General features: G+C 39.4%; 2 protein-coding genes across 3 annotated transcripts; both read right to left on the minus strand.

Annotated features, from left to right (window-relative positions):
- Positions 1 to 390: 390 nt before the first annotated feature.
- On the minus strand, positions 391 to 7,904 carry LOC121246688 (UDP-glucuronic acid decarboxylase 4-like). The gene is made up of 7 exons (XM_041144922.1): positions 7,114 to 7,904; positions 6,624 to 6,771; positions 6,087 to 6,166; positions 5,765 to 5,848; positions 5,468 to 5,542; positions 1,447 to 1,539; positions 391 to 845 (listed from the first exon to the last, which is right to left on the minus strand). Exons 1-7 carry the CDS (start codon positions 7,750 to 7,752, stop codon positions 612 to 614), a joined length of 1,353 nt encoding a protein of 450 aa, XP_041000856.1. The 5' UTR covers positions 7,753 to 7,904; the 3' UTR covers positions 391 to 611.
- A 2,071-nt stretch (positions 7,905 to 9,975) lies between these two features.
- Positions 9,976 to 18,359, minus strand: LOC121246898 (protein pleiotropic regulatory locus 1-like). 2 transcript variants are annotated; one of them, XM_041145212.1, is made up of 18 exons: positions 18,143 to 18,359; positions 18,021 to 18,045; positions 17,767 to 17,887; positions 16,026 to 16,107; positions 14,352 to 14,414; positions 13,824 to 13,908; positions 13,485 to 13,577; positions 12,887 to 12,950; positions 12,687 to 12,772; positions 12,498 to 12,599; positions 12,263 to 12,346; positions 11,804 to 11,864; positions 11,653 to 11,719; positions 11,499 to 11,576; positions 10,879 to 10,943; positions 10,581 to 10,658; positions 10,212 to 10,425; positions 9,976 to 10,112 (listed from the first exon to the last, which is right to left on the minus strand). In XM_041145212.1, exons 1-17 carry the CDS (start codon positions 18,274 to 18,276, stop codon positions 10,253 to 10,255), a joined length of 1,461 nt encoding a protein of 486 aa, XP_041001146.1. In that variant the 5' UTR covers positions 18,277 to 18,359; the 3' UTR covers positions 9,976 to 10,112; positions 10,212 to 10,252. The 2 variants fall into 2 exon arrangements, with proteins under 2 accessions (XP_041001146.1, XP_041001145.1); XM_041145211.1 differs by having other exon boundaries at positions 9,976 to 10,425.
- Between the last annotated feature and the right edge of the window lie 8,788 nt (positions 18,360 to 27,147).

Here is a 27,147-nt window from a genome sequence, read left to right on the forward strand (position 1 = left end):
TACTAAACAGTAAATAACTTTTTAATAGTAAAACTTATTACTTAAGTTATAAACTATAAGTCCTAAAACTATAAGCTATATTTCCCACAACAATCCCAAACATAAACTTAGTCTGAAGTATTACAATTTTTTTCCTTGAATCCCTAAGGGTCTTGCCAGATTATTTTGTTGTGGATAGTACAAACTGAAGTATCTTATTTTTTAGTACTTTAGAATTGACTGATTTAATAATCTTAACAGTCCATAAGATGTTGAATATGTCAACCAAACAAAGAGCTTGAAAAGATAAAAAAAAAAAAAAAATTACTAAAAGAGTTTTATATCATGTAGAATAATCTTTATATGTAGATAAAGATCAAGATTATTCTACATACACAAAGATGAAAGAACTGATCATCGGCCTACCACTCTGATGTGAAGTACTTGTCTTAGCTGCTGCAAATTAACTTTATTCTGCAGTCTTCATCTCATAATATTTTAACAGAGTAAAAGGAGGAAAACAATCTGGAAGAAAAAAAATGAAGTACCTAATGATAAAAAGGGTCCTCTTATTCTATCTTTATTTTTGCTATAATCTCTTTCTCAATGCCCGTACTCAGCATACGCAAAATCTATGCTGAGGATGTAACAGTATTTCCGACAGTACTGTCTCTGATCTGGTCACCGAATATACGTTGTCGGAAGTCTTCAACCATGAGAGGAAGTCCCTTGCGAAGGGAGACGATTGGCTGCCAACCAAGAAGCTCTTTGGCCTTGGTAATGTCTGGCTTCCTCTTATGTGGGTCATCCTCTGTGTTGGGTCTGAACTCTATCCTTGCATTCGGGTCTATAGTCTCTTGTACAACCTACACAAAACAGTATCCATTTCGCTCTTCTTAGCTCAATTTTTTTAGTAAGATTTTGTTAAGTTAAAAAAGAGAAGACATATATAGATAGACATATATAAATTTTGGGCTACAATCAACTGATCACTACATAAAAATAAACGCAAAAAAACAAGAGAATGAAATCAAAATGTTGGTTCAAACCCATATTCCTTGACTAGACTAAGGAGAGGACCACGAAATGGCAATTTTTTTATGCAATGACTAAATTAAGCAATTATGAATAATGGTGCACTGTTGTTGATTACATCAAGACACCTCCTTGTGGATTTTTTTCATGCTCTCATCTTTCATATTTCCAGGAAAGGAAATACGGACTGATGTCTTCATCCAACAAAGGAAAACAGAAGAATGTTTCTCGAAAAGGTGAGACAAACACAGAAACTATTTGTTACTCTGTTTGAGTCAACCTGAAAAGATTGCATCTTCAATATATATGTATATATATATATATATATATATATATATATATATATATAGCATAGATCAGATCATTTTTTTTATGGGTTATATAGCATAGAAATGTGGAAATGTTTTTGCAGCAAGTATTGGGAAAATTTACCTGAGCAAGTTCAAGCATGGTGAATTCACCAGGGTTCCCAAGATTGAAAGGACCCACATGATCACCTTCCATCAGCCGCATTAGACCCTCCACCTATTATTTATCGTATGTGCAAATACAACACAATCAGTTCTCATATATATTCACCATAAATAATGCCTACTGTAAGTTTGTAATTAAGATGGAGGACAGGTACAGACCACTGCAGTCAGAAGCCTACCCCCAACCCAACTCACCTGCAAGCCTTCCCCACACTCCTATCAATATCATTCACACACTCACATACACATGACACAATAAATAAGGACGTGAAAAGGAAACGTCATACATTCACTGACTGAATCATCAAAGACAAATCGTAATTATATATTTGAATTTCCTACTAGTAATTCAAATCTAAAATGCTCCCATTTTAAAGGGATTTACCCACAAAAGCACATGATTTCATGCGTGGAGCATGATTAACTACAACTTTCCACCATATATGACTTTCGCCCAACCAAGAAACTTATGTTGGGGAAATCAACGCAGCGGTAATAAAAAAGTACACTCTACGCACTCAGTGACACCAAGAATTTAACGTGGTTCGACAACTGCCTACATCCAGAGAAAAGAGCTTCACTATTAAATAGTGGTACACAAGAAAATATTACAGCGGAGGAGGATCACACTCCACTCAACTCAACTCTCTTATTTTCTCTCAGAGCTCTCCAGGCTCTCTCTCTTTTCTCTTCTCTTCCTTGGGTGTATCAGAAGCTCTCGCATGGAGCTTCAATTTATAAGCGAATGTATATCGCATTACCATGTGAATGCATTTAATATGCATTCAATAGACAGTTGGGCGCTGCGCACTGCGCGCAAAAGGTTGAGAAGCAAGCAGTCATGTTGACTGCTTGCTTGGGGCAGGGACTTCAACAACTTATATCCTAAGAAGAAGAAAACATGCAATAAATGGTTCCTATATATATATTTTTTTTATTGGCCCTAGGTGTTCAGGAATAGCGTTCTGACTAATCTCAATAGTGCACAGACTTTTGACAAGGAGTTTTCCGTAAGTGTATCTCGGGTAATTAAAGGAAAAAATCTTCCAATCCGATGGTCTCTAAAGATTGTTTACACTTAAGAGAATTTGAACCTTAAACCTGTGGGAGCAGTATTATACCTCCAAGCCCAAGACTTTTGCCACTTAAGCCAACATTATAAATGGTTCCTAAATACTATAGTAGTTAAGTAAATATAACTTAGAGAAATCATGATAATAACTCGTCTGCATTTTTTTGTATGTACTATTGACGTCAAATCCCGTACTTTGACTTTGAAATTTAATATCCAATCTTATTTTCTATCAATTTCTTGAAAAATGTTGCATGGACATATATCACCCCGAGTCTACTGCCACGTGTAATAAAAATAATATAAGGGTAGACCTCCCCCAAGTGCAATGGAAGGCCAGGCCGAGACTTCACCCCAGCACATGCCAGTCCCGACGATATTAAATTCTAAGAGCATTAGTATTGATGTATGTATATATATATATAAAATTATTTTTTTATTTTATCATTCAAGTAAAATTTTCACATTAACTTATACATATTGGAGATAAAATAATAATAAAATATTATTATTTTATTATTATTAATTTTTTACTAAAATCAATTTTTTTTATATATATTTTACAATTAGCATCTATTATATACATTTGACATTAATAATACAAATGTAATAATAAAAAATATAATTTTTTTATATATTATATTAAAAATATAATAAAATGAAAAATATATATATAATATATTATAATAATAAAATGAATATGCAAGTGAGGGTTTGTTGTGTTGTTGAAAGAGGAAGAAAATGAAAGGATTGTGAAAGAAAGTGGGAGGAGAGTGAAATAATGATTAAAATATAATTTATAAGGTGAATAATAATTATCTAAATTTAGATAAATACTATTTATATGTAGCTAAATATTTAAATGTACATAAATTAATGTAAAAAATTTTAGAGTCATATTATACAAATATGACTTTATATATATATATATATATATATATATACGCCGATAGTAATGCTCTAATCGAAGTAAAACGCAGGTGCGTGGTCAAAACTCAATATCAAAAAGGGAATTAAAAAAACGGTGTTATAAACGACGAAATGATTGAGAGGATCAGAGGTGGGAGTGTTATCAATAAAAACAATTAATTAATGTTGCCCCTATAATTTAACTCGAGTTGTACATACATTCTAACTATTATATATATATATATATATATATATATATATATATATATATCATCTAAGGGAATGCTTTTCCACAAAGGTGGAGACCAAAGAATTTTTTTTTAATTTCTTATTATTTAGTGATTAATTAGTAAGAATTTTTAAATGAATATGTGATTTTTTTTTTAATATCTAAATAGTTTTAAAAAATGGTGAAAGTAAAAAAAAAAAAAAAAATTAACTGATCGGTAGAGGATTTCTGAAATCCTCTGTGGACGTAGCAATGTCCATCATCTAATTATAGTATATTTTTAGTATGTAAAGAAGAGTAAATTTCGTTTGGATATAGAAACGTTTTTATCTCATTATATTATTACGATTTTTTAAGTTTTCACATAAAATATAATAAAAAATTCAATTTTTTTAAAATCTGATCGAAACAATAACAATATTAAAAAATAATATTCTAACAAAATTTTATTTAACTTTTAACTTTCATCTTATCTTACCATTCAAACAAATAAGGCTAAATATTTTTGTTAAGCCTTTTACCGAAACTAACTTAAATAATGATCACAAAATTGAATGGCAATCATGTGGTTCGAGAATCGTAGAGTAATAGTAGTAGTATAGCCTTCACCAGGAAGTACTACATATTACGACCATTACTGATGAGACCGGCCCACAAGAAGAAGAACCTTCACTAGTTAAGCCAGCAGACAATGCAGATAGATTCATCATGTGGCTTTGCAGTCTCATGATGATGATCATCTATCTTAGCTAGAACAGAAACTACTGCAGGTATCTAATTTGAACATCCCCCAAAAACGTAATTAATCTGAGTACGTATTTACATTAATTAATCACTATATATATTGAGCATTATATATAGTATTATATGGTCGATCGAGGTCATGACTGAGAGCAACCCGTCACAACCTTCACTGGTTAAACCACGGTGATTATGAGTATGATCATCAAGAGTACGTACGTGGGACTAGTAATACTCATTGATTAATCACGACTCCTAGCTATATGCTTTGTTAATTATGTATATTAATAAAATAAAATATCATCAACGTTCATGATGATCTGTAGTAAGTCGGGAATATAGATTAGTTTTTTAGGGCTAACAAGATTAATTTTGACTTTTTTGAAGTAATTAACCCCTCATGATTGCTAGGGCCTCCCACATGAACACTGATTGAACAGTGAAATCACCGTTCATCATGTGGGAGTCAGTAATCCCAATTTTTGAGCATTTTCCAACTAGTAAATATCCAAAAAGATCATAACCTAATTGTTATTTTATCACAAAGGAAAATGATATTTGTTTATGCAAGAGGAAACATCATGAAAGGGTGGAACAACATATAATATAATAGGTCAAAGAAAATTTATTGTTAATGCCTAATTGTTTGGGAGTACTGTGTAATTATTAGCACCAGTTCTCTCATAAATTATCTCAACAAGATCGATGTAATTCTAGCTAGCTATATATATGTTATGTCGTAAAGCGGTTCATATATATGTAGATTAGAAATTAACTAAAAGAAAGTATATATATATATATGTTATTGAAACACCTATATACACAAGCAATAGTACTGACACCAAGCAGGTGCATGGATTCGAAAGGTACAGTTTGGTATAATATGTTACATAAATTAATAAAGGCGTTGGGTACGTATATTAAAGAGGACATGCGTATCAGATCATGCATTTTGCAATATATATATATATATATATATCAGAGAGAGAGAGAGAGAGAGAGAGATCAGAATATATAACAAATCATTACCAGGTCCGAAACAAATTGGAAGCTCCTGGTTTGCTTCCCATCACCATAGACAGTCAATGGTTCCTTCCTCAATGCCTGTGAACAATTAGGATATTGAAGAAAGGTGAGATATATACAGATTTGTTATTCTAATTACATTTGCTGATATGACATATTTTTAAGTGTCTTTATATCATGTTCATCATTTAAATAGATAACTATTTTACAATATGTCACGTCAAAAAATATGATTGGAGATGACAAAATTTAGATGAAAAATAACATATTTTTTCTCTCTATATAAAGAACAAAGCTTACCTGAGCGACGAAATTGCTAACAACACGACCATCATCTATGCACATACGTGGCCCATATGTGTTAAAAATCCGAGCAATCCTCACCTGCAAAACATTGCTAATATCATTTATATTTCTCGTTATATTCTATTACTTGATGCCTTTCTAATGCTAAACTAATTAAAAGGCTTGTGACCATGCACACTCGCTAGCTCACCAGTACTCAGCTTTATTTGGCCATGGAAATTGTAATTTTTCAACCCCAAAGCTTCGAATATGCAATTATCAGAAAAAACTCAAATAATTATAATGTAAGAACTTGGGAACAGTTAAAATTGATCACCTCAATGCCAAGGCCTCGGTGATAGTCCATGCTCAAAGTCTCCGCCGTGCGCTTCCCCTCATCGTAGCAGCTCCTTACCCCTGCCAAGAATATGCAAATTAACGACATTAATGTCTACAAGCATCTCTGTTATTAACAAGATAGTGGGACCCAATTGAGTCCACTTGCTCAAGGGATCTTCACGAGCAACTGAAGGAGGAGGAGATGAGGCCATGGATCGGCTAGGGACGTGCAAGTCAGAGGGCTCTGGATCATACCATGTTGTGAAAGAAGAATTTGCATAAAAACTCTCTATTTTGCATTATAGAAAACCGTGTCTATATATAGACATTACAAAAGAATCAAGGAGGAATATTTGTTGGTTACAAATCACAGTAGAGAATAACCACCACAATGTACTCTGCAGTACCTATTCTAGAATATACTAGCTAGTGCTGTGCTACATGTGTGTTGGTGGTCGATCTGCCGTGTAACAGATTCATCAGTATTAGGAGTACATATGCTAATACCACTACTGGGAAAGGAGAGAGAGCATACCGATGGGGTTGACATTGCCCCAGTAGGTCTCGGCCTGAGGGTGCTGCAGAGGATCACCGTACACCTCACTGGTGCTGGTTAGCAGAAACCTTGCACCCACCCTTTTTGCGAGTCCCAACATGTTCAGTGTCCCCATCACATTCGTCTTGTAACCGCATACAAGAATCAGAGTCAAGGACAATCCAAAACACCATCTACCAAAATAAAAGCGATTACAAAAGAGAATATGAGGTTAATTAGAATATGCATTGATTTTTTTCCTTCTGGGATACAAAAAGGATGAAGGCTTGGACAGACCCAAATGGAATGTGGAATTAGAAAAGAAAAATGAAATATGAAAGAAAAAAGTTCTATTATTTTCTTTGTATATATGGTTAATATGGAGAAAAACAAAAGGAAATAGGAGTTTGATCTAAAAACCTGAGTACTGAAATTTTCTTGATAACCAAACAGAAAAGAAAAGTTGAACAAAAAGAAAAAGGAAGGATATGATGGTCTTGACGGGATTGTACTTGTAGTGCACAGGCGAGGCAGGGCAAGCGAGATGGTAGATCTGATCAACTTCCAAGAGAATCGGCTCAACAACGTCGTGCCTGATTAGCTCGAACCTCGGGTTGCCGTAATGGTGCACCAAATTCTCTTTCCTGCCCGTGAAGAAATTATCCACCACGATCACGCTATCTCCCCGCTGCATCAGACGGTCTACGAGGTGGCTCCCGACGAAGCCCGCCCCGCCAGTCACCAAGATCCTCAGTGTCTTCCTCTTCAGCCCCAGCGGCACTAGTTTCCCGCCCACATTCACCTGCCCGAGTGCTGAGTAATGGCGGTGGTTCTCGGAGATCAGCACGCGCCGAGTCAACGGGAGGGTCCTCGTCGACTCAGATTGGATAACCGGGCGGTGGCCTGCAGGGATCATCAGATCATGGTGATCACGACGCGGTGGCACGAAGCTAAAGAAAAGCGTGGCGATGGCGATCCCGACGAGCACGAACAGGGGTCGCTGCTCGCGGAGAAAGTAGAGCAATGGATTCGGTGATTTCTGAAGAGGGTTTCCACGTTGTGGTGAATAAAGATCATTGGTTCCTGGAGTTTGGGTGGTGTGAGTTCTATGAACCAGCTCGGAGTTCATATTTTCAGACGTGCAGTTTCCTTATACGCAAAAGAAAAAAGGGTAGGTTTTGGAGAGTGAGGTGAGATGGAAGAGGGGGAGCGTTTTGGTTGAAGAGGGAGAACTTGCATGCATGAAATTTGGCCTAATAATGATCGGTGGGAGGGTGCGAGGGCCTAGTTTCTTTGCTGGTTTGGCACTCTTAAGCAGTCGACATCTGTTCTCTTTCACTGGAAAATTGTTTCAAGGAAACGTTTGTGTGTAGGTATAATATTGTAAGGTTTTTTTTTTTTTTTTTTCCTTAAAAGGTTTAGAGAAGAGAAAAAGAGTCACATTAATAATCCCGTTTGGTTGCGAGTCTCAGCTGAAATTAACTTAATTCAGTCTAATTTTAATCTAAATCTAATATCGAAATATTCAACTCTCAAATTATTAAACTCATATCAACTCAAAACTTTATTACATGTGAAACTCACAATTTTTTTCAACTCAATATATTTTTATATATAGGACCCACAACTTTTTTCAATATCTCATAAATAGTACTAAATTTATTTTAACATTCAAACACATCTAAACTTATTTTAAATGGGTCTCATATAACTCACTCCACATACTCAACTCACTACTATTTATAAAGAATTCAGTTCAACTCAACATCTAAATGCAATAAGAAGTTCGAGACTGTGCAAGTGAAAAAAAAATAAGTTTATTAAGAAAAAGTTGATTTTTGTGAGTCTCAAGTTTCTACTACTTTTTTTCAAAAGGAATTCGCGGTATTTGCAAAGTGCACACTCGCGTGATTTGGATAGTAAGTTGAGATATGATGAGTTGAGATAATTTGTAAATAATAATGAAATATTTAAATTGAGATGAGATGAGTTAGAAATGGATTGAAAAAAAGTTGAATAAAAATATTATAAAGTTAAAATATTCTTATAATATAATTTTTTAATATTATTTATATTTTAAAATTTGAAAACATTGAATTATTTTTATGTGTTTTATAATTTAAAAATTTGAGAAAGTTATAATAATTAAGTAATAATTAGATGAAAAAGTTAAAAATTTGAAATTGAAAAATATTTATGTCTATGGTGTTTGGATATTGAAATGAGATTAGTTGAGATAGGATGAAATTGAAATATCTCTCCATCCAAACCCGACAACATAAGGCTCTGAATAAATCATTTGCATTTGAAGATAAATAACACCAACCTCCGTTTTAGTTGAATGGCGTGTGGTTTTTGGCCGTGAACCAAGCATGCATTTTCGGAAGTTTTTTAAATGGACGAATTCAACTAATAGTATAAACGCCTAATAAATGATAACGATAACGATTACGATTAATCAATTATGTTGATTCTGGGATTAACGTGAGTGGCCTCCTAAAAATCTACATCATATATGTATATATATATATATATATATATATATATATATATGTATATTATTTATGGAGTCAGTGAAATGGCAAAGCACCCTTTTGGTCCATGACCTGTTTGTTTCATTTCATCGTGGCAGGGTGGATTTGAAGAGCATTAGGCTTGGTTTGTTTTCCATCGCATCTCATCTCATATAATTATTACAATTTTTTTAAACTTCTAAATAAAATACAAAAAACCAGTTCAACTATTCCAAATTTGAAAATAAAAATTATATTAAAAAAATTATATTCTAATAATATTTTATTTAACTTTCATATCAATTTATCTAGAAACGTGACCTTAAACGCATAGAATCTTCTCAATATTTTATTTTTTCTTAATGAAAAGAGAGGGAAATGCTGCATCCACCAAGGATGATCCGGACAAAAGTTACAGATGCCCATTTTATTTTATTTTTATATATTTTTTATTTAATTGTTAAGAAAGTGTTTTTAAATAAGTTTGTAAATTTTTTCTTTTTTTCAAAAAATGTTTAAAGGGATTTAAAAAATGCTTGAAAAAAAAAACACAAAATAAAAAAGTACATTTGCACTTCTAGGTAGGAATCCTCTGGCTCTAGCAGGACCCTTTGATCTAATGCTTATCTTATTGTTCTTACTAAAATGAAAAAAGTACATGAACTTGGGTCTGGAAACATGTGATCAACATCCAAAGTTTGAGAGAGAGAGAGAGAGAGAGAGAATAAGGAAACATGTAAATACGCCTTAGGCCGCCCGGGGGGCATGAGTGGTGCCTGCCAAGTTAAAACCTATACAATTCAAAATCAAGGGGTCGAAAACATTAGTTCAAATTATAGGGGAACAGACCAGCCATTTTCTATATTATCTCTAAAGAAAAAGACGACAAAAATCGCCCTACAAGAACAGCTAAATATTTTAGTACATAGCAACTTCTTAATGAACCAAACTTGTGCAGATCTCTGGATGTTTCAGCCTACAGGTCAAGATAATACATCAATGCTTACATAAAAAATATTTCCTCAACAGCCATGTACTCTGTTTAACAAAGATATTAGCAGTCTGAATGACAAACCGTGTACAAACATTGCTGGTTGTAAATTTGCTTCACATCTGCTAAAACCGCCGGATATCTTTAGGTGGCTTGAAATTAACGGGATAAGTTTCCGGTGTGGCATTCTCGTCCTCTTTCCACATTTTAATTGTCTTGTCGGCTTCACAACTAATCAGCCTCGAACCAGTTATGTCGTAGGAGAGAGCATAGATACCGGCTTCACTGTCCAATGAGCCTGAAAGCAAGAATTTAAGTTTATATATATATATATATATATATATATATGTATATATAAGAATTTAAGTTTTCTAACAGTGATAAACTTGACTCGTTTTCAGGTCACCCCTACTCCAACGATCAAAAAGAGAGAAAAGAGCACAAAATACATACCAGGTTGTACAATTGTTTGGGCTTGCTGAAAATTGTGACCACTCTTCCAATCCCAGAACCAAAGACTCCCATTGTCACCTAACATGAACAAAAGAAGGGGGGAAGATTAGAAAAACATCTATCTATTTCTAGAAACCTTGTTGACTTCAGTGTGGAAATACAAGCATACACCTCTCAAAAAAGAAAATAGAAAAATAAAAAAAGAAGTACGAGAATATATAATGTAGATGGTGAACCTAGACATCAGGCACCTCCAATATAAAATTTAATTCACAATCAACATGTATCAAATCCCTACCTCCTGTAGCCAGCACACCCTCTTCATTGACAGCCATTGCATTAATTATAGTTTTTTGTTGAGAGCTGCTCAAAAACCACCAACATCAGAATATCAGTTCATCACTAGACAAACTAAACAAATATTAGTTGAGGGGGAAAAGTGTGCCATTTCACTGGATGCGCAGAGTGGGATATTACGTGGTGATTTTTAACTGATTGCAATGTTAGTCATTCTCAGGGAGTAAACAAGACATAAAAGTATATGAACAAAAAAGGGAAGGTGCATCACTAATCTTGCAATCAATTTCTTCTTAAAAGAGGGGAAAAGGTTATAAAGTTCGATGTATTAGTAGTTCGCCACTTCAAACTATCAGCAAACGGGTCATCTATGCAATCTCACTTGGTTATCCAAAAAAGAGAAAAGAAAAGAAAAACATAGTGATCTCACTCATACAGTCATACTGAGAAAAGAAAAGAAAAACATAGTGATCTCACTCATACAGTCATACTAAACACTATCCAAAAAATTCATTGTGATCTCACTCATATTAAACAATCGGACAGAATACTAATATTAACGAGGAAGAAGCAAGTTGTCTGAAAATGCATATGGAAAAGAAAATTTGGCTCAGAACTCACAGCATGTTGTGTAAAAACTCCCCTTTCGGCAGGTTAAATTTCTTGATGTTGTCAGCTGATGCAGATGCAAAACAGTGCCTGAGAAAAAGAGCAGATAGATAATATGTTTTCATAAAAGGATGATATTAAAACCACGGCTCTGTATAGCACATACTCTTTAGGATGCTGTGCCATTGCTCGCACGGACTTTTTATGGTGTGTGAGAGTTAACATTGTTTTTCCTGCAAAGCAGCAGTTTATAGGTAAAAAAATAGTAACGATATTCAAATTGGGAAAAAGAAATCAATGACACAAATCCAAATTACCAAATCTGAGGTCCCAGAATTTGATAGTTGAGTCATGAGAGCCGGTAACAACTTGTGGATCCTGCAAAAATAAGAAACACATTATATATATCACACAACTCAAATCCACCCCACCCCCATATTAACGGATGAATCCACATATAATTAACAATAAAAAAGCCCCAAACCAACATTTGGAGATATTCATACAAAACTACGAATAATAACAGCATATCTAAGTTTGCATTTTAAGAACCACCCAAGGGATATACTTGTAACTCCACAACACGTAAACCAATATGAGATTCATACCCCCCACCCCACTTTTCTTCTCTTCTTCCTTTCCACAACTCAAAAAAGAAATTAATAATAAAGTAGCAAAATGTGGCCCTCGTAAATATAGTATCATCAGTGCAATCAGGATTTTAAAAGAAAACACATACAAAAAAAAAAGAAAAAAAAAAAAAGGAATCCACATACCATAGGTCGAGTAAACACCGAGCAGACAGTGTTATCGTGGCCAGATAGAGCAAAAATTTGTGCCTTGCTACGAATATCCCAGACCTAGACATTGTTGTATCAAAACATACAAATTCACATTTTTCATCCCAATTTCTCAAAAAATGCTAACAATCACTGAGTGTAGAAGCTAAAAATACTGCAGCTGTTATGACATTGCAGAAAGTAACTTCTGTCATACTACTTAACTGCATACCCGACAGACAGAATCACGTCCCCCAGTCAGCAAAACGTCAATAGTGGGATGGAGAGCCAAGCAATAGACACCACTTAGATGACCATGATAAGATCGGATGGCCTGCACAACAATTAATATGTTTGATAAGAATCAGAGTGACTAATACAAGAGAGCATTGAAGTTTTTTAATTTCATGGAGGTTCTAACTTTATTCTGCTCAAGGTCCCAACATTTAACTAGTTTGTCATCACCAGCAGAAAACATGTAAGTATGTTTGCTGCTGACAGCAAGGCCTGCAAAAGAAAACACACTTTTTTAGCCATCTTGTGCCCAATAATATAGCCATTAACCACATCATAATTAGGCACAAAAATTTCTATAACATCAATAATTTGTTAGGAGCTGACCTCGTATTTGTTCAATGTGTCCTGTTAGTGTGAGTTTTAGCCTTCCACTTCCCACATCCCATATCTAGTCAGGCAAAAATAACAACAAAAACACTCAGCTGTTGTTCATCACAAAGAAATGTCACAAGTGAATGGCATTAGGGTAGTTGCATTATCATAATCTTTGGTTTTCAAATCACAGAAGAGATTGCATGACCAGAGTCAGTTTGGAAATAAGAGACACTCTATCTCCTTATCCACCTCGCAATAACTGAGCTTTGGAATAGAGCAGTCTTTTAGTTTACTTGGCTCAATGTTGCCAGGTTTTCAGCCCAAGTTCCCCAGAGCAGTTTCTAAAGATAATAGTTTCCTAAACATTTCCAAGTTTACATCAGGTAATGCTGAACCAATCCAATCAGGATAATTTTGGATAAACTAGACATTTCAGACTAGACAAGAAATTCTAACGTGATGCTAGAGAGAGCAGGGGCAGTAAATGTAAGACAACAGGAATGAGATAAAATTTTTAAAGGTACCAATGGAAGCCTAAATGATCATGATATCATTCATCAAACAAGTCCGTGGAACTAATTTCATGAACTAAATTGAAGCTGGATACCTTGATTGTGCGATCGGCAGAGCCGGTACAAAACCACGTATTACTTGGATCAAATGCAATAGATCTCACCCATCCCAAGTGGCCGCTGATGACCTATAGAAATGAAAATGCAGAATGCTAAAATGTAAAAGAAAAGATGCAGCAAGTTAAAGTTTCTTCAGAAAAAAAAAAAAGGAACACAATTTTTTTTCTTTTAAAAAAGAACAAAATTTAAATCTTAAAACTTTCACACAATCATGCAATTTAGTTTTTTTTTTTTTTTTTTTTTTTTTTTTTTTTTTTTTTTTTTTTTTTTTTTTTTAAGAAACTATTTAATACAATACTACAATGGAGGCTTACCCTGTAAGTCTTCCATGGAGGATGCCATACAGGACGTGGCCATTTGCTTGGGATTCTTTCCATTATTGCAGATGTAGATAAATTCCTACAATAAGGAAAACAAAGCAATCTAAGTCAAATTGTGCTATGTGCCAGACAATAAAATTGATACGCATGATAATGCAACATAGTCAACAATCCACTTTCGAACTTCAATTGTCTACTGGTTTCTTAGAGAGAGAACTGAGAAAAGTCAATTCCATTTCCAATGCTCCCTAACTGCATATTTGAAGAAAAATATATGATGACAAGTATTAAAGTGCATCTAAGTATAATGCATGTGCATTTCAACAACAGATTGCATGTGTGACAAGATACAGAAATACTTGTTTGCCAAATTAAGGCTCTTTGCTTGTCCCCAACAAAATATGCTAAAACCATTGTTTGTTTTTCCTTAAATCATAATCATAAATCCCTTTGAAGGGATTGGTTGTCAAACTAACCATTCTTTGTTTATCCCCATCATAAATAAAATAAAGAAGCTAAAACCTTTCAGATGACCCTGAAGCAGAAACAACTGCAGTGCTTTTGCTGGGTAGACCAATATCATTCCTGGAAAAAAAACATGAATCATCAACGCTAGTTCAATACAATGAAAAATGTTTCCTTAAAAAAAGAATGTTAAAGAAGAAAAGAATAGTAGCTATAGCCGTGGAGTGACTGAACCAACTTACACAACCAAATTGGTTGAATTCAATGAGGATATCAGTGATATTTGGTTTTAAATAATTAGAAACCAAATAATTGGCATCCAAAAAACTATATAACCGAAACAAAAGTGAACTGGTTATATACTAATTAGAAAAGGTGTAAAATAACCTACACCTACCCCCATAAAGTCCCCATCAAACAAGGTAGACCCACAAGTTGGGTGGTAGACCATAGGGTACTTCTTCTAAGAGCACTGGCATTGGCTTCATCAAAAGCTCAACCAAATGCAAATTTTGCATATTATATCGTTGAAAGTGTCTTCATTGGAGTGGATAACTCCTCAGCTCAAGATTTGAGCTACAGTGAATCCAATTCATTTTTTAAATTTGAAGTGATATTGTTCACAGGCCAAAGGAATTTTTTATTCCAAAATGTGGAAGAACAACTCCCGAGGAACGGCCTTTTTTGTCTGTCATTGAAATTTTGATGCGTTGCTTTCAAGAAGAGGAAGCTACGATTCATAGCTTGCAGACATTTTTTGGCAGGAGAATTGTTGACTACATGATTGTAGTCTTCACTAGGGGATGAGCATGAAGATAATTAAAAATTATTAATTAACATATTATTAGTATAATTGTAAAATATGGTTAGTGTAATTGCAAAATATAAAATTAAATTATTAATTAACATATGATTAGTGTAATTGCAAAATATGAAAAAATAAATTAAAAATATTATTATGTCAAAAATAATATTATATTATTATTTTGATGAATCCAATGTGGGGTTATGGCTCAGAAAGTTTTAGACTTATGGAAAACATGTACTTTTCATCAAATTTTAGAGATGACTTTGATGAAGCCAATGCCAATGCTCTAAGACATGTACTATATAATTTGGCTTTTTGAGATTAAAATTTAAGGGAGCTGACTGGTAGTTGTTTCAAATATATTCTTTATAATCAAAAGTTGGAACAAAAGATAAACATACATATGTGAAAATCATATGTACCTAGAAAACAGATGTTTTTTATCAGTAAAAATAAAAATAAAAATAAAAATCTGTTTTTTAGGTACATATGATGATACAGATGCAACACAATCTCATGGCCACAGGCCACATCTTTTTGTGACTATGAAGTTGTATACGCGTGATTTTAACCCAAATAAGTAAAAATCTCATTTGTTTCCTTAGAATATCCCTTATCTTTCATTACCCTCAGTCCCTATTCTCAATCAGTGAGCCCCCATCTCCCTCATCTCTCACAACATCTCTCATCACCATCTCTCAACTTCCAACGTCTCTTCCTCCACCACCATATCCTCAGTCCCTTTTTTATAAGTATATCCTCAGTCTTTTTTTATACACCTTACTATATTCTTCTCTGCCTCAGGAACCAGAACAAGATCATTCACTTAAGATTTAGAAGATTATATCTGGAGAAAGGGTAGAGAATCTTCTGGTTGTAGTGTGAGCAATATTAATGAGTGAGAAAGGGTAGAGAATACTTACAATGCCTTTGGTTGAATGGATGGACCAACGGCTAGAGCATTTTGAGCTCCTCCCTTCTGGAGATCACTAGAATCCTCTGGGCCTGCAAAACAATAACAGCGTATAAGAAAAATATCGGTCATGATTGCAGTGTGAGCAATATTACACCTAATATCAACATCATTCCAGAAAAATGAAATAAAACAAAATGCACCAACATATTTTCTTCTTGCATTTTGTTTCACTTAAAAAAATTGCCTTCAAGGGTGCTTTTGTCTTCCAAATACTCAGCGGACTGTGAACTTCCCTTTCTTAGAAGGGCACCAAAAGATATTCTTCAGCTCCCCCCCCCCCCCCCCCCCCCCCCCCCTCCCCTCCTTCTTCTCACTCGCAAGGATAGAGTACAGTAGATCATAGAACTCCGAAAAAACAGTAACTTCCCAATCTTGTGCATTTTTTAAGAATGTAACATTCCATCGGAGAATGCCATTAGATAGGATTAAGAGGCCCACAATTGAGGCTTCTTCATTCTTGCTATGCCATCGAATTCTGGATAAGCTTTCTTGAATGCCCCATCGCCAAACCATACATCGTTTCAAAATTTGATTTTGGATCCATCAACCACTTCAAAACAAATATTTCTTTAATATGTGTCGCATCATCTTCTTATGTGTTTCCATAGTCCCACCCCATATGGCCCAATTACCTCATTCGAACACCATCTTCCCATGGTTCACCATACTTTGATTCTATGACGGCTCTCCACAATGCTCCCCATTCATTGTGCTATTTCCATAGCCCTTTTTCCAAGCAAAGCTTTGTTAAAAAATTGCAAATTCCGAATATTTAATCCTCCTTCTAGTTAGGAGAGCATACCGTGGCCCATTTTATCAAGTGGAATTTAAAATCATCGTTCATTACCCCCCCCCCCCCAAGTTGAAGTTTCTCCATGCGATAAGCCACCTTGGTGGGAATCTATAACGCCCAAATAGAAAGCCCAAACCACATGACCTATACTCCAAAATGACTAGTCAATGATACAATTGGAGCTCTATTGGAACTTTATAAAGTGTAAGAACTTCTCTTTCCCAAGCAATGTAGGATCCCATACACCACCTACCCTTATCCATATTATATGGGATATCACAAAATCGAAAATAGTGATAGAAAGTAGGTTGGTAAGTTGGAAATGGTACTTTTGATTAAAGTGACCAGACCACCTCTAGATAGATACATCCTCTTCCAGATAGATACATCCTCTTCCAATTAGCCAATTTCCACTCTATTTTTTCTAGCACATCATCCCAATAGATTTTGGTTTGAACAGGACACCCAAAGGAAGGCCCAAATATTTCATCGCCAGCTGAGATATCTTACATTCTAGAATGTAAGCCATGCCCTCCACATTCGGAACATCCCCCACTCAGACTAATTCTGATTTAGCCAAGTTCACCTTCAACCCCAACGCTGAATTTACATGAAAAAGTCACAGATGACCCCTACTTGATCAAAACAAATGAACAATAGAGCACATGTACTGCAATACCAGTCAGAAATAATTTCATCAAGTGATTTACTAGTGGGGAAGACCACCACGACACGGGTGGAAATGTTAATATATCCTAAGCTTCACAGATAAATGACATTGTTTTCCACGCTCCAGTGATTTAGCTACGGTTTGAGAACTAAATCACCAATTAAAGAACTAAATTAATTATTAATTCAATCATTATTTTGTATCATTACAATATTAAAAAATTACCCGTAAGAGCAAGGGTATTAGGAGGCACCGGCGGTTGAGCACGGCTATCCAATGCAACGGCATTAGCTTCGCTAAGAGGTCGACTCGTCGTGGCTTTGGTTCCTAGATACTCGTGGCTAACCTACAAAACCGAATTAACCTTTAGTTCAAAATCCAAAAACTTGAAACCATCCGATATACGCTCCGGGATTTGTTTACTTTTCATACACGATTAAAGAACCCACAATTTTTAAATGAACGGAAAACCCACTGACCTTGTGGCTCATGCGAATTTTTTTACTGCACAGCAATGAAAAAAAAAACAATTAGGTCACTACGAAACTAGAGCCATAACGCAATTTTAGTAGGGGCAAAATACATAGATTTGAAGGTAAACCTCTCCGGGTCAGGAGGAGCAAGGTGGCCATGGAGAGGAGAGAAGAGATCGAGGGCTCGCTTGAGGGATTTGAAGCTCAGCTTCTTCAGCGACTGCGGCTCCACTGGTTCCATCTCTAGAGAGGGCCCTGGCATCTTCGAGTCCCAGAACTTACTCTGCAAGTGTCCTGAGTCTGCTCAGCCGCTTTGGGAAAGGGAAATGATGCATCGAATACATATTTTGTCACTGATTTCCATTTTTTTTTTATTTAATTATTAAAGAAGTAATTTTGAATGAATTTTTTAAATGCTTGAAAAAATTTTAAAATATATAAAAATTGCACGACGCTTGTGCACTCTACGACTATATTTAACATTAATTAATAAAAAAATATATTTTATATTTCTAGTAGAAGACCTCGAGGCTAGAGAGTAGTCTCGAGGATTTCTACCGAAAAAAATAATGAAGTTTTGTTGGTTAAGAAAGTTGTCCATGGTGTGGTTTTGTTAATTATTTTACATAGTGTGAGGGAAGGCCCATCCCAGAAGGGCCCGAACCCAGGAAGGTCAAACCATGAAGCCCAGGGCGAAGGAGGAAGCTAAAGATTCTGGGCCATAGAATCAAATACCAAGCGCACAGCCCATCCCAGAAGGGCCCGAGTCCTAGGAAGCAAAGGTACAGAATTACATGCCCAAGAGAGAAAGTTGAAGACCTGGGGCGAGAGGATCGGGTGACAAGCGTGAACCAACCCAGGATGGCCTACCAACACAAAGCACAGGAGCATTAGAAAGAACATCCTGAGGGTCAGCGAATTGCCAAGCCCTATCACTAGGCAGGACACCCACTTGCATACAGACTGCGGCACGCGCCCGGTCGTAGAGTTGCAAACCCAAGGCACGCCACACCCTATGCCTGTGTTAGAGAATTTGGCACAACGGCCTGTCCCAAGTACTAAGGACGGCTCACCCACAATCTGACACACACTGGCATGGCAGGGAGGTGGTGGTAGTACAGACCTAGAATGGCTGACAAAACACGATCTCCCTCTAGGCCACGGGCTGACACTTACTGGAGTGACAGGGGAATGAGTGGTATCAAGTCTGACGCACCACGATCTCCATCAACAGAAGAACCCGGATCAGGTATAAATAGGGGAGAACCCTTCTACAGGGGGCTCTCTCAATCTATCGATAATCCTTACTATCATTCTGGATTTTTGTGCTTTCCTCCAGATAATCACCCATTGACTTAGGCATTGGAGTGAACCCAAAAATCATCGGAGCCTTTCTTTCTTCTCAGTTGCAGGCCACGTAGAGTTTGGGCTTTGCGGAACTGCTCGAGCTGTGAAACACGATCAACAGTGGAGTCGTCCGTGGGATCTATTTTTCCATAAAAGCGTGTACTTCACATGCAGCCAGCAACGCGGTCCCAAACTACAAGAAGGGGAGATCACAAAGAAGAGATGATGGAAGCACGGCTTGCAAGCATGAAGGAGACCATAAGGAAGCTAACAGAGGAAACGGGGACGCTCTGCCAGGAGAATGCAGCCCTCAAGTTCGCGAATGAGGAGCTGGCGAGGGGAGCAGAACCAAGCGGCAACGAGCACGAGGATTCGTGAAGGGCTCCGACAGATACTACGGCAAAAGAAGAAAGACGCGAGATGAACCTCAAAATCCTAGAGTTGAGGGACAACTGTGTAGAGATGGAAAAGAAGATAGACACCCCATCGACTGTGGACCAGCTACTCGTCAGCTCCGACCTCTCGTACAATGTAGAAATCATGGCTATGCCTCTTCCCCCCAAGTTCAAAGTCCCCCAGATGGAACCGTACGACGGGTCCAAAGACCCGTTGGAGCATCTGGATATATTCAAGGCCCACATGACCTTGTATGGTTTCCCAGGAGAGGTCGTCTGCAGGCCTTCCTAATAACTCTAAAGGGAGACGCCCAGACTTGGTTTGGGTTGCTATCATCAGGAACAATAGGGAGCTTCAAGGAGCTCGCCCACCTCTTCATGATGCAATTCCTGGGCAGTCGTAAGAGGAAATGTCTGGTGACTTACCTCCTGATGGTCAAGCAATGGGACGACGAGAATCTGAAGTCGTACCTCTCGTGGTTCAATCGAGAATGCATGACCACGGAATACCAAGACGAGAAGATCACATTAGCGGCATGCCTAGGAGGTATGTGGCCACTGAATTCGTTCATGTCCGAAATAGCACGAAAGACACCTACCACCCTAAGGGAGTTCATGGACCGAGCAGATGGGTTTATTAATGCAAAAAACACCCTTGAGGCCCGACTACCCCTTGATGGTCCGAGGTAGAACGGGCCGATATGAAGGCATCAGGGCAACGACCCAATCGTGACAATCGAGGAGGGGAAAGGAAGGGAGCATCGAATGTAAAGAGAAAGAGTGAAGTGCCAACTTGACCCCAATGAGAGGGCCCCGCCCACACAAACTTGGAAGTGGAAGGGAACCAACTAGTGAACCCCAAAAGAGAATGACCCAGGAAGGAAGAGAGTCGCCTGTACTGTGAGTATCACATGAATACCCGACACAGCATGCGTGACTATTATGCCCTAAAGAAGATTAAAGAAGAAGAACAGAAGAAACAGGTGCACTAGTCGGATAATCAAACGGACCGGCTTGCAGGTAGGCGGCCAAACTTCAACAGGGAAAAGGCCCAAGGAGTCAGGGAGTCAGGGACTAAAGGCGACGAAGCTCCACCGTGGGGGACAGGCCTCTAGGGGAGATCAGCACAATCACTGGAGGGTATGCGGGAAGTGGAGCCACTTCGTCGGCCTGAAAGACACACGCCCGGAAGGCACGCTACAAGGAAGTGTTCAGTGCGGAAATGGGTGTAAGCAGGCCGCAACAATGTGCTAGAAGCATCACGATAACCTTTGACGAAGGGGATGAAAAGGCGTCCCCCACCCGCATGATGATGCGCTAGTAGTAACAATGCAAGTGGCAAACTTTAGAACCTGAAGGATCCTGATTGATAATGGTAGTTCGGCTGACATTCTATTTTAGGATACTTTTGTCAAGATGGGCATCAACTCGAACCGGCTGTGCCGAACTCCAATGCCCCTCAAGGGCTTCACGGGGGACGTTGTTAAGCCAATGAGGGCCATTACTCTTTCAATCTTGGCGGGGAAGACACCTAGGATGGTGACTGCCATGACCGATTTCTTGGTCGTAAAGGCCCCATCCTCGTACAATGCTATACTAGGACGCCCCACCCTAAACAGCTTGAAGGCAATAACGCCCACCTATCATCTCAAAATGAAGTTTCACACCAATTCGGGAGTGGGCAAAATCCGTGGCAAGCAAGTCCTGGCTCGGGAATGCTATGACAAGGAGTTAAGGCACGAGGCCAAAATCGTAGTGACCATTGGAATACAAGAAGAGACACCCAAGCTAGGATCACCTCCAATCTTGACTGAATGGGACGGGAAAGTTCGTGATGAACAGGCCCTCCGACAGGCCGCGCCTAACGAGCCCTTGGAGCTCGTGACCATCGACTAACAAGAACCGAGGAGGCAAGTCTAGATCAGGACTAAGCTGGGCCCAGAGACGAGAACAACCTTGGTATCTCTCCTTATCGAACACTGAGATGTGTTCGCCTGGAGCCACGAGGACATGCCCAGGATTGACAACTCTATCATTGAGCACTGACTTTGTGTCGACCCAACGACGTGGAAAGTCAAGCAGAAACGACGTAGTTTTAGCGCTGAGAAGTACGGGGTGATAATCGAAGAAATTGATCGCCTCCTAGCGATGGGGTTTATCCGAGAGGTCCAGTACCTGAAATGGTTATCTAATGTAGTCTTGATGAAGAAAGCTAGTGGAAAGTGGCGAATGTGTGTGGACTTCACCGACCTAAATAAGGCATGCCCGAAAAATAGCTTCCCTCTGTCACGTATCGACCTGATAGTGGATTCGATAGCAGGACATCTCCTCCTTAGCTTTATAGACGCTTATTATGGGTACGATTAGATCAGGATGAATCTGGATGACGAAGAAGAGATAACATTCACTATCAACCAAGGGCTTTACTACTACAAAGCAATGCCCTTTGGCCTGAAGAATGCGGGGGCCACCTACCAACGGTTAGTTAACCGAATGTTCAAACAGTAGATCGGCCAAAATATGGAAGTATATGTGGACGACCTGTTAGTGAAAAGCAAAGAGATCGAAAAACATTTGACATACCTACAAGAAGCGTTCTCCGTCCTTCTGCAGTACCGGATGAAGCTCAACCCGTTGAAGTGTGCTTTCGGCATGGAGACGGATAAGTTCCTGGGGTACATGGTCTCGGAGAGAGGGATCAAGGCAAACCCTAAAAAGGTAGAAGCAGTAACGGCAATGCCTTCCCCCCATAACGTCACGAGGTCCAGAGACTAGCTAGGCGAGTGGCGGCCCTCAATTGGTTTAGCGTCTGGTTTACTGACCGATGTTTGCCCTTCTTCAAAGTCTTGAGGAAAGCTTAAAATTGGGATAAGGCATGTGAGAAGGCTTTCACCGATCTAAAGGTATACCTCAGTCACCCCCCACTGCTGAGCCAGACGAGACCGAGAGAGACCTTGACAGTGTACATGGCAATTTCCCCACACGTCATATTAGTTGTAATAGTCTGGGAAGCGGAAGTAGGACATCGTCTTGTGTACTATATGAGCTGAGCCTTCCGTGGTGCAGAAGCAAGGTACCCTCGAATGGAAATGTTGGTGTTCGCCCTAATTGTCGCATCTAGGAGATTAAGGCCATATTTCCAAGTGCACCAGATTAGAGTGCTCACTGACCACCCCATTAAACAGGTACTATAGAGACCAGACACCTCGGGAAGGCTCGCCAAATGGGCAATCGAGCTCAGCAAATTTGACATGGAGTACTAGCCCTGAACCACGATCAAAGGGCATGTATTGACAGATTTCGTCGCTAAGTTCACTAGTTTCCCGGAAGAGGTACTAGTTGCACCCAAAGGAAAATCCTGGCAGGTCTACATTGACGGCTCATCCTGCCGGGTTGGCGGGGAGGCAGGGGTGCACATCGTCATGGAGCAAAAAGAGGAACACAGCTATGCAGTCAAGCTAGACTTCAAAGTGACAAACAATGAGGCTGAATATGAGGTGCTCCTAATGAGGATGTCGATCGCGCGGTTACTAAGAGCGGACGAAATAGAAATAAGGGCTGATTCACAACTTGTGGTCAGCCAGGTACTAGGACAGAAAGGAGAAAGATTGAAGAAATACCTCCAGTTGGTCTGCGACGAGCGCAAAGTTTTCTGCTACTTTAACCTTCAACAGGTGCCGAGGGCGGAGAATCAGAAGGCAGACCTTCTGGCAAGGGCTGCATAGGGCAGGAGGAACTTCAACTTCCAGAACACACCGTGACCAAGACAGTTGAGGCCCCATCCATCGAGAGGGAAGTGTTTGTTACGACCCCAGTCCCCCCCAATGGGCGACGAATATCTAAAGGTTCCTACAGGAAGGGAAACTGCCCAGTGACCTGGAGGAAGGGCGGAAGATCAAGATCAGGGCAGCCCGACTCACCCTGCTGGAAGGAGTGCTGTATAAAAGAGGCTTCTTCGAGCCACTCCTTAGATGCCTCTCATCTGATGAAGCCCAGTACTTACTATTAGAAATCCACTAGGGAATCTGTGGAAACCATTTTGGAGGGAAGGCTTTGGCAGCGAGAGTAACCCGAGCCAAATACTACTGGCCCCGTTCCCTCAGAGATGTAGAGGAATTCGTAAAAAAATGCCTGAAATGTCAGGAGCACAAACTGATCCCGCACTGCCCAGCAAAAGAGCTGACCTCGATTATGGCTTCGTGGCCTTTCGCCCAAGAGGGCCTGGACCTGATTGGCCCCTTGCCAGTAGAAAGAGGAGGGGTCAAGTTTGTCATGGTTGTGGTCGACTATTTCACCAAGTGGGTCGAGGCGGAGGCGCTCGTAAGCATCACCTCCCGAACCATAACGAAGTTCTTGTAGAAGTCACTAGTCTATCAATTCGGCATACCAAAGAGCTTCGTATCGGACAATGGGAAACAATTCAACTGCACACACTACTGAGAATGGTGTACAGAGCTCAAGATTAAGGTAAAGTATTCCTCGCCAGGGCACCCCCAAGCCAACGGGCAGGCTGAGGCAATCAACAAGACTCTCATTTCCAACCTCAAAAAAAGGATCGGGGTGCACAAAGAAGCATGAGCTAAAGAACTCCCAAGCGTGCTCTTGGCATACCGAACTACTGTCCGAACCCCCACAGGCGAGATGCCCTTCACCCTCACTTACAGGAGCGAAGCTGTAAGTCCTATAGAAGTCGGAGTGCCCACATTCCGTATCCAACACTTCAACCTGGACACGCAACAAAAGGCTAGCCAAGAACCTGGATGCCTTAGAAGAAAGAAGGGAGGAAGCAGCAATTTGAACAACTAACAAGCAAAAGACAGAGCAGTATTTTAACAAGCAAGTCAGGCCATGGTCCCTTAAGGTAAGCGACATGGTGTTGCAATAGCGGGAGTAACCACCCCAGAAGAAGGAACGTTGGGGGCATGGTGGGAGGAGCCTTACGTGGTCACAACAAGCAACCGACGTCGGGATGTTTTTAGCAGATCTCCTATTGTCCAAACGAAACTAAGCCGAGTCCTAACATTCGTAAGAAGACGATCCCTTGACTCAATAAAAGTTGAGTCCCTACACTTGCAAGAAGACGGGTCCCTTGACTCGCTGCAGGGCATGATTCAAGTCCCAGGACTTGGAACCGACCCCTACTCCAACTAAGCCAAGTCTTAACACTCGCAAGAAGACTGGTCCCTTGACTCGATAAAAGTCGAGCCCCTACACTCGCAAGAAAACATGTCATTTAACTTGATAAAAGTCAAGTCCCTACACTTGCAAGAAGATGGGTCCCTTGACTCGCTGCGGGGTATGGTTCACATCCCAAGACTCATAATTGACACCTGCTCTATCTAAGTCGAGTCCTTACACTTACAAAAAGACTGGTCCCTTGACTCGCTGAGGGGTAAGGTTCCAGTCCCAGGATTCGAAATTGACCCAATTAAAGCCAAGTCCTAACACTCGCAAGAAGATGAGTCCCTTAACTCGATAAAAGTAGAGTCCTAACACTCGCAAGAAGACGAGTCCATTGACTAGCTGCAAGGTAAGGTTCCAGTCCCAAGACTCGGAACTAACCCATGATCCAACTAAAGCCAAGTGCTAACACTTACAAGAAGACGGGTTCCTTAACTCGATAAAAGTCGAGTCCTAACACTCGCAAGAAGACGGGTCCCTTGACTCGATAAAAGTTGAGTCCCTACACTAGCAAGAAGACGGGTCCCTTGACTCGAAGTCCCAGGATTTAAAACCGACCCCTGATCCAACTAAAGCCGAGTCCTAACACTCATAAGAAGACTAGTCCCTTGACTAGCTGTGGGGTAAGGTTCCAGTCCCAGGACTCGAAACCGACCCCTGCTCCAACTAAAGTCGAGTCCTAACACTCACAAGAAGACGGGTCACTTGACTCAATAAAAGTTGAGTCCTAACACTCACAAGAAGATGGGTCCCTTGACTTGCTGCAGGGTAAGGTTCCAGTCACAGGACTCGAAGCCGACCCCTGCTCTAACTAAAGTCGAGTCTTAACACTCGCAAGAAGACATGTCCCTTGACTCGATAGAAGTCGAGTCCTAACACTAGCAAGAAGACGGGTCCCTTAACTCAATAAAAGTCAAGTTCCTACACTCGGAAGAAGACGGGTCGCTACGGGGAAAGGTTCAAGTCCCAGGATTCCGAACCAACCCCCAGTCCAATGGACCCAAGTCTCTTGACCCCCAATCTAACAAAGTGGGATCTCATGTCTTGAGATTGGGCCGTGAGCCCTGCCAAAAAGGCATAAAAAGAAGGAAACAGAAGGAAAAAAAAGGAGAGAAGAGAGGAAAAAAAAAAAAAAAAGGCAAAGGAACGCAACAGGAACCGGAAGCAAGCTTTCATTCAAGTTGTTAAAGCGTACAAGTTACAAGGGGTTGTGCCCATACACAAAAAAAAGGGGAAGGGGGGGGGGGGGTTCTCGGGCCTATCACTGGGACGAAGGAGTTGGCGGGGCACCTGGAAGGTATGGAGGATACCCCGGCTTCCTGAAATTTCTGACGAAAGCCTGCTCCTTAGGATCGGGAGGCAGGGACGCTAAGGACAAGGTACGTAAGTCTAGCTCGAGATGCTGCAACAGGTATTGTTGCATTCTCTTGAACCCCATCGTTGTAGCTGTACGACCAAACAACATTCGGGATGGGGTTAGCATTAGCGATCCGGGATTGGATCTCCTCGGCAAACCTGTCAACGTCACCCAATTGAGACTTCAAGTTGGCAATCTCCCTGTTGCAGGACAAGAGATCAAGGTTCTTTTGGATCCCCGACTGCGAGAGCTCATCAATACGTTCGCCCGCAGTAGCTGTTCCTTTAAGCATTGAGCCTCGTAGAATGCCTGAAGCTCTCGAATAACAGCTTCGAGCGTTGCCCAGTAGCTAAGGCTAGACCCCGGTGGTACTCTTCAATCTCCCTTCGGATGGATCTCGTCTCCTCCCAAGACTTCCGCAATTCCTCCTGGGCCGACTCTAATTGCTCGAGGGCAGCACTCAACTTAGCCTCTCTAGCGACCAAGCTCCACTCGGAAGCAATGCAAGCTTCCTTGAGCCCTTCTTCTTCGACTACAAACGGAAGAGGTCTTGCTCGGCATCATGCAAAAGGCCTTTGAGCTTCTTCTTCTTCTTTTTTTGCCTTACGGCGGTTGTCTCCAAATCCTGGTTTTGCTCCTTCATGAGCACCAGCTCCCCCACCAGTTCCAAGTTGGAACAAATCAACATGAAGGTATTGGTTGAAATTTGGAAAGCCCAAGTATTTTTCCAAGTTGGAACAATAATTGCCCTATGTTACAAAACCCTATCACTTTTAAACAATAATAGTTAATGTTTGCAGGTGATTGTGTCCTTTTTTTATAGGGCCAATACTACTTAATGGAACAAATTGCA

Source organism: Juglans microcarpa x Juglans regia, chromosome 1S (assembly GCF_004785595.1).
Source record: "Juglans microcarpa x Juglans regia isolate MS1-56 chromosome 1S, Jm3101_v1.0, whole genome shotgun sequence".
NCBI lineage: Eukaryota > Viridiplantae > Streptophyta > Magnoliopsida > Fagales > Juglandaceae > Juglans > Juglans microcarpa x Juglans regia.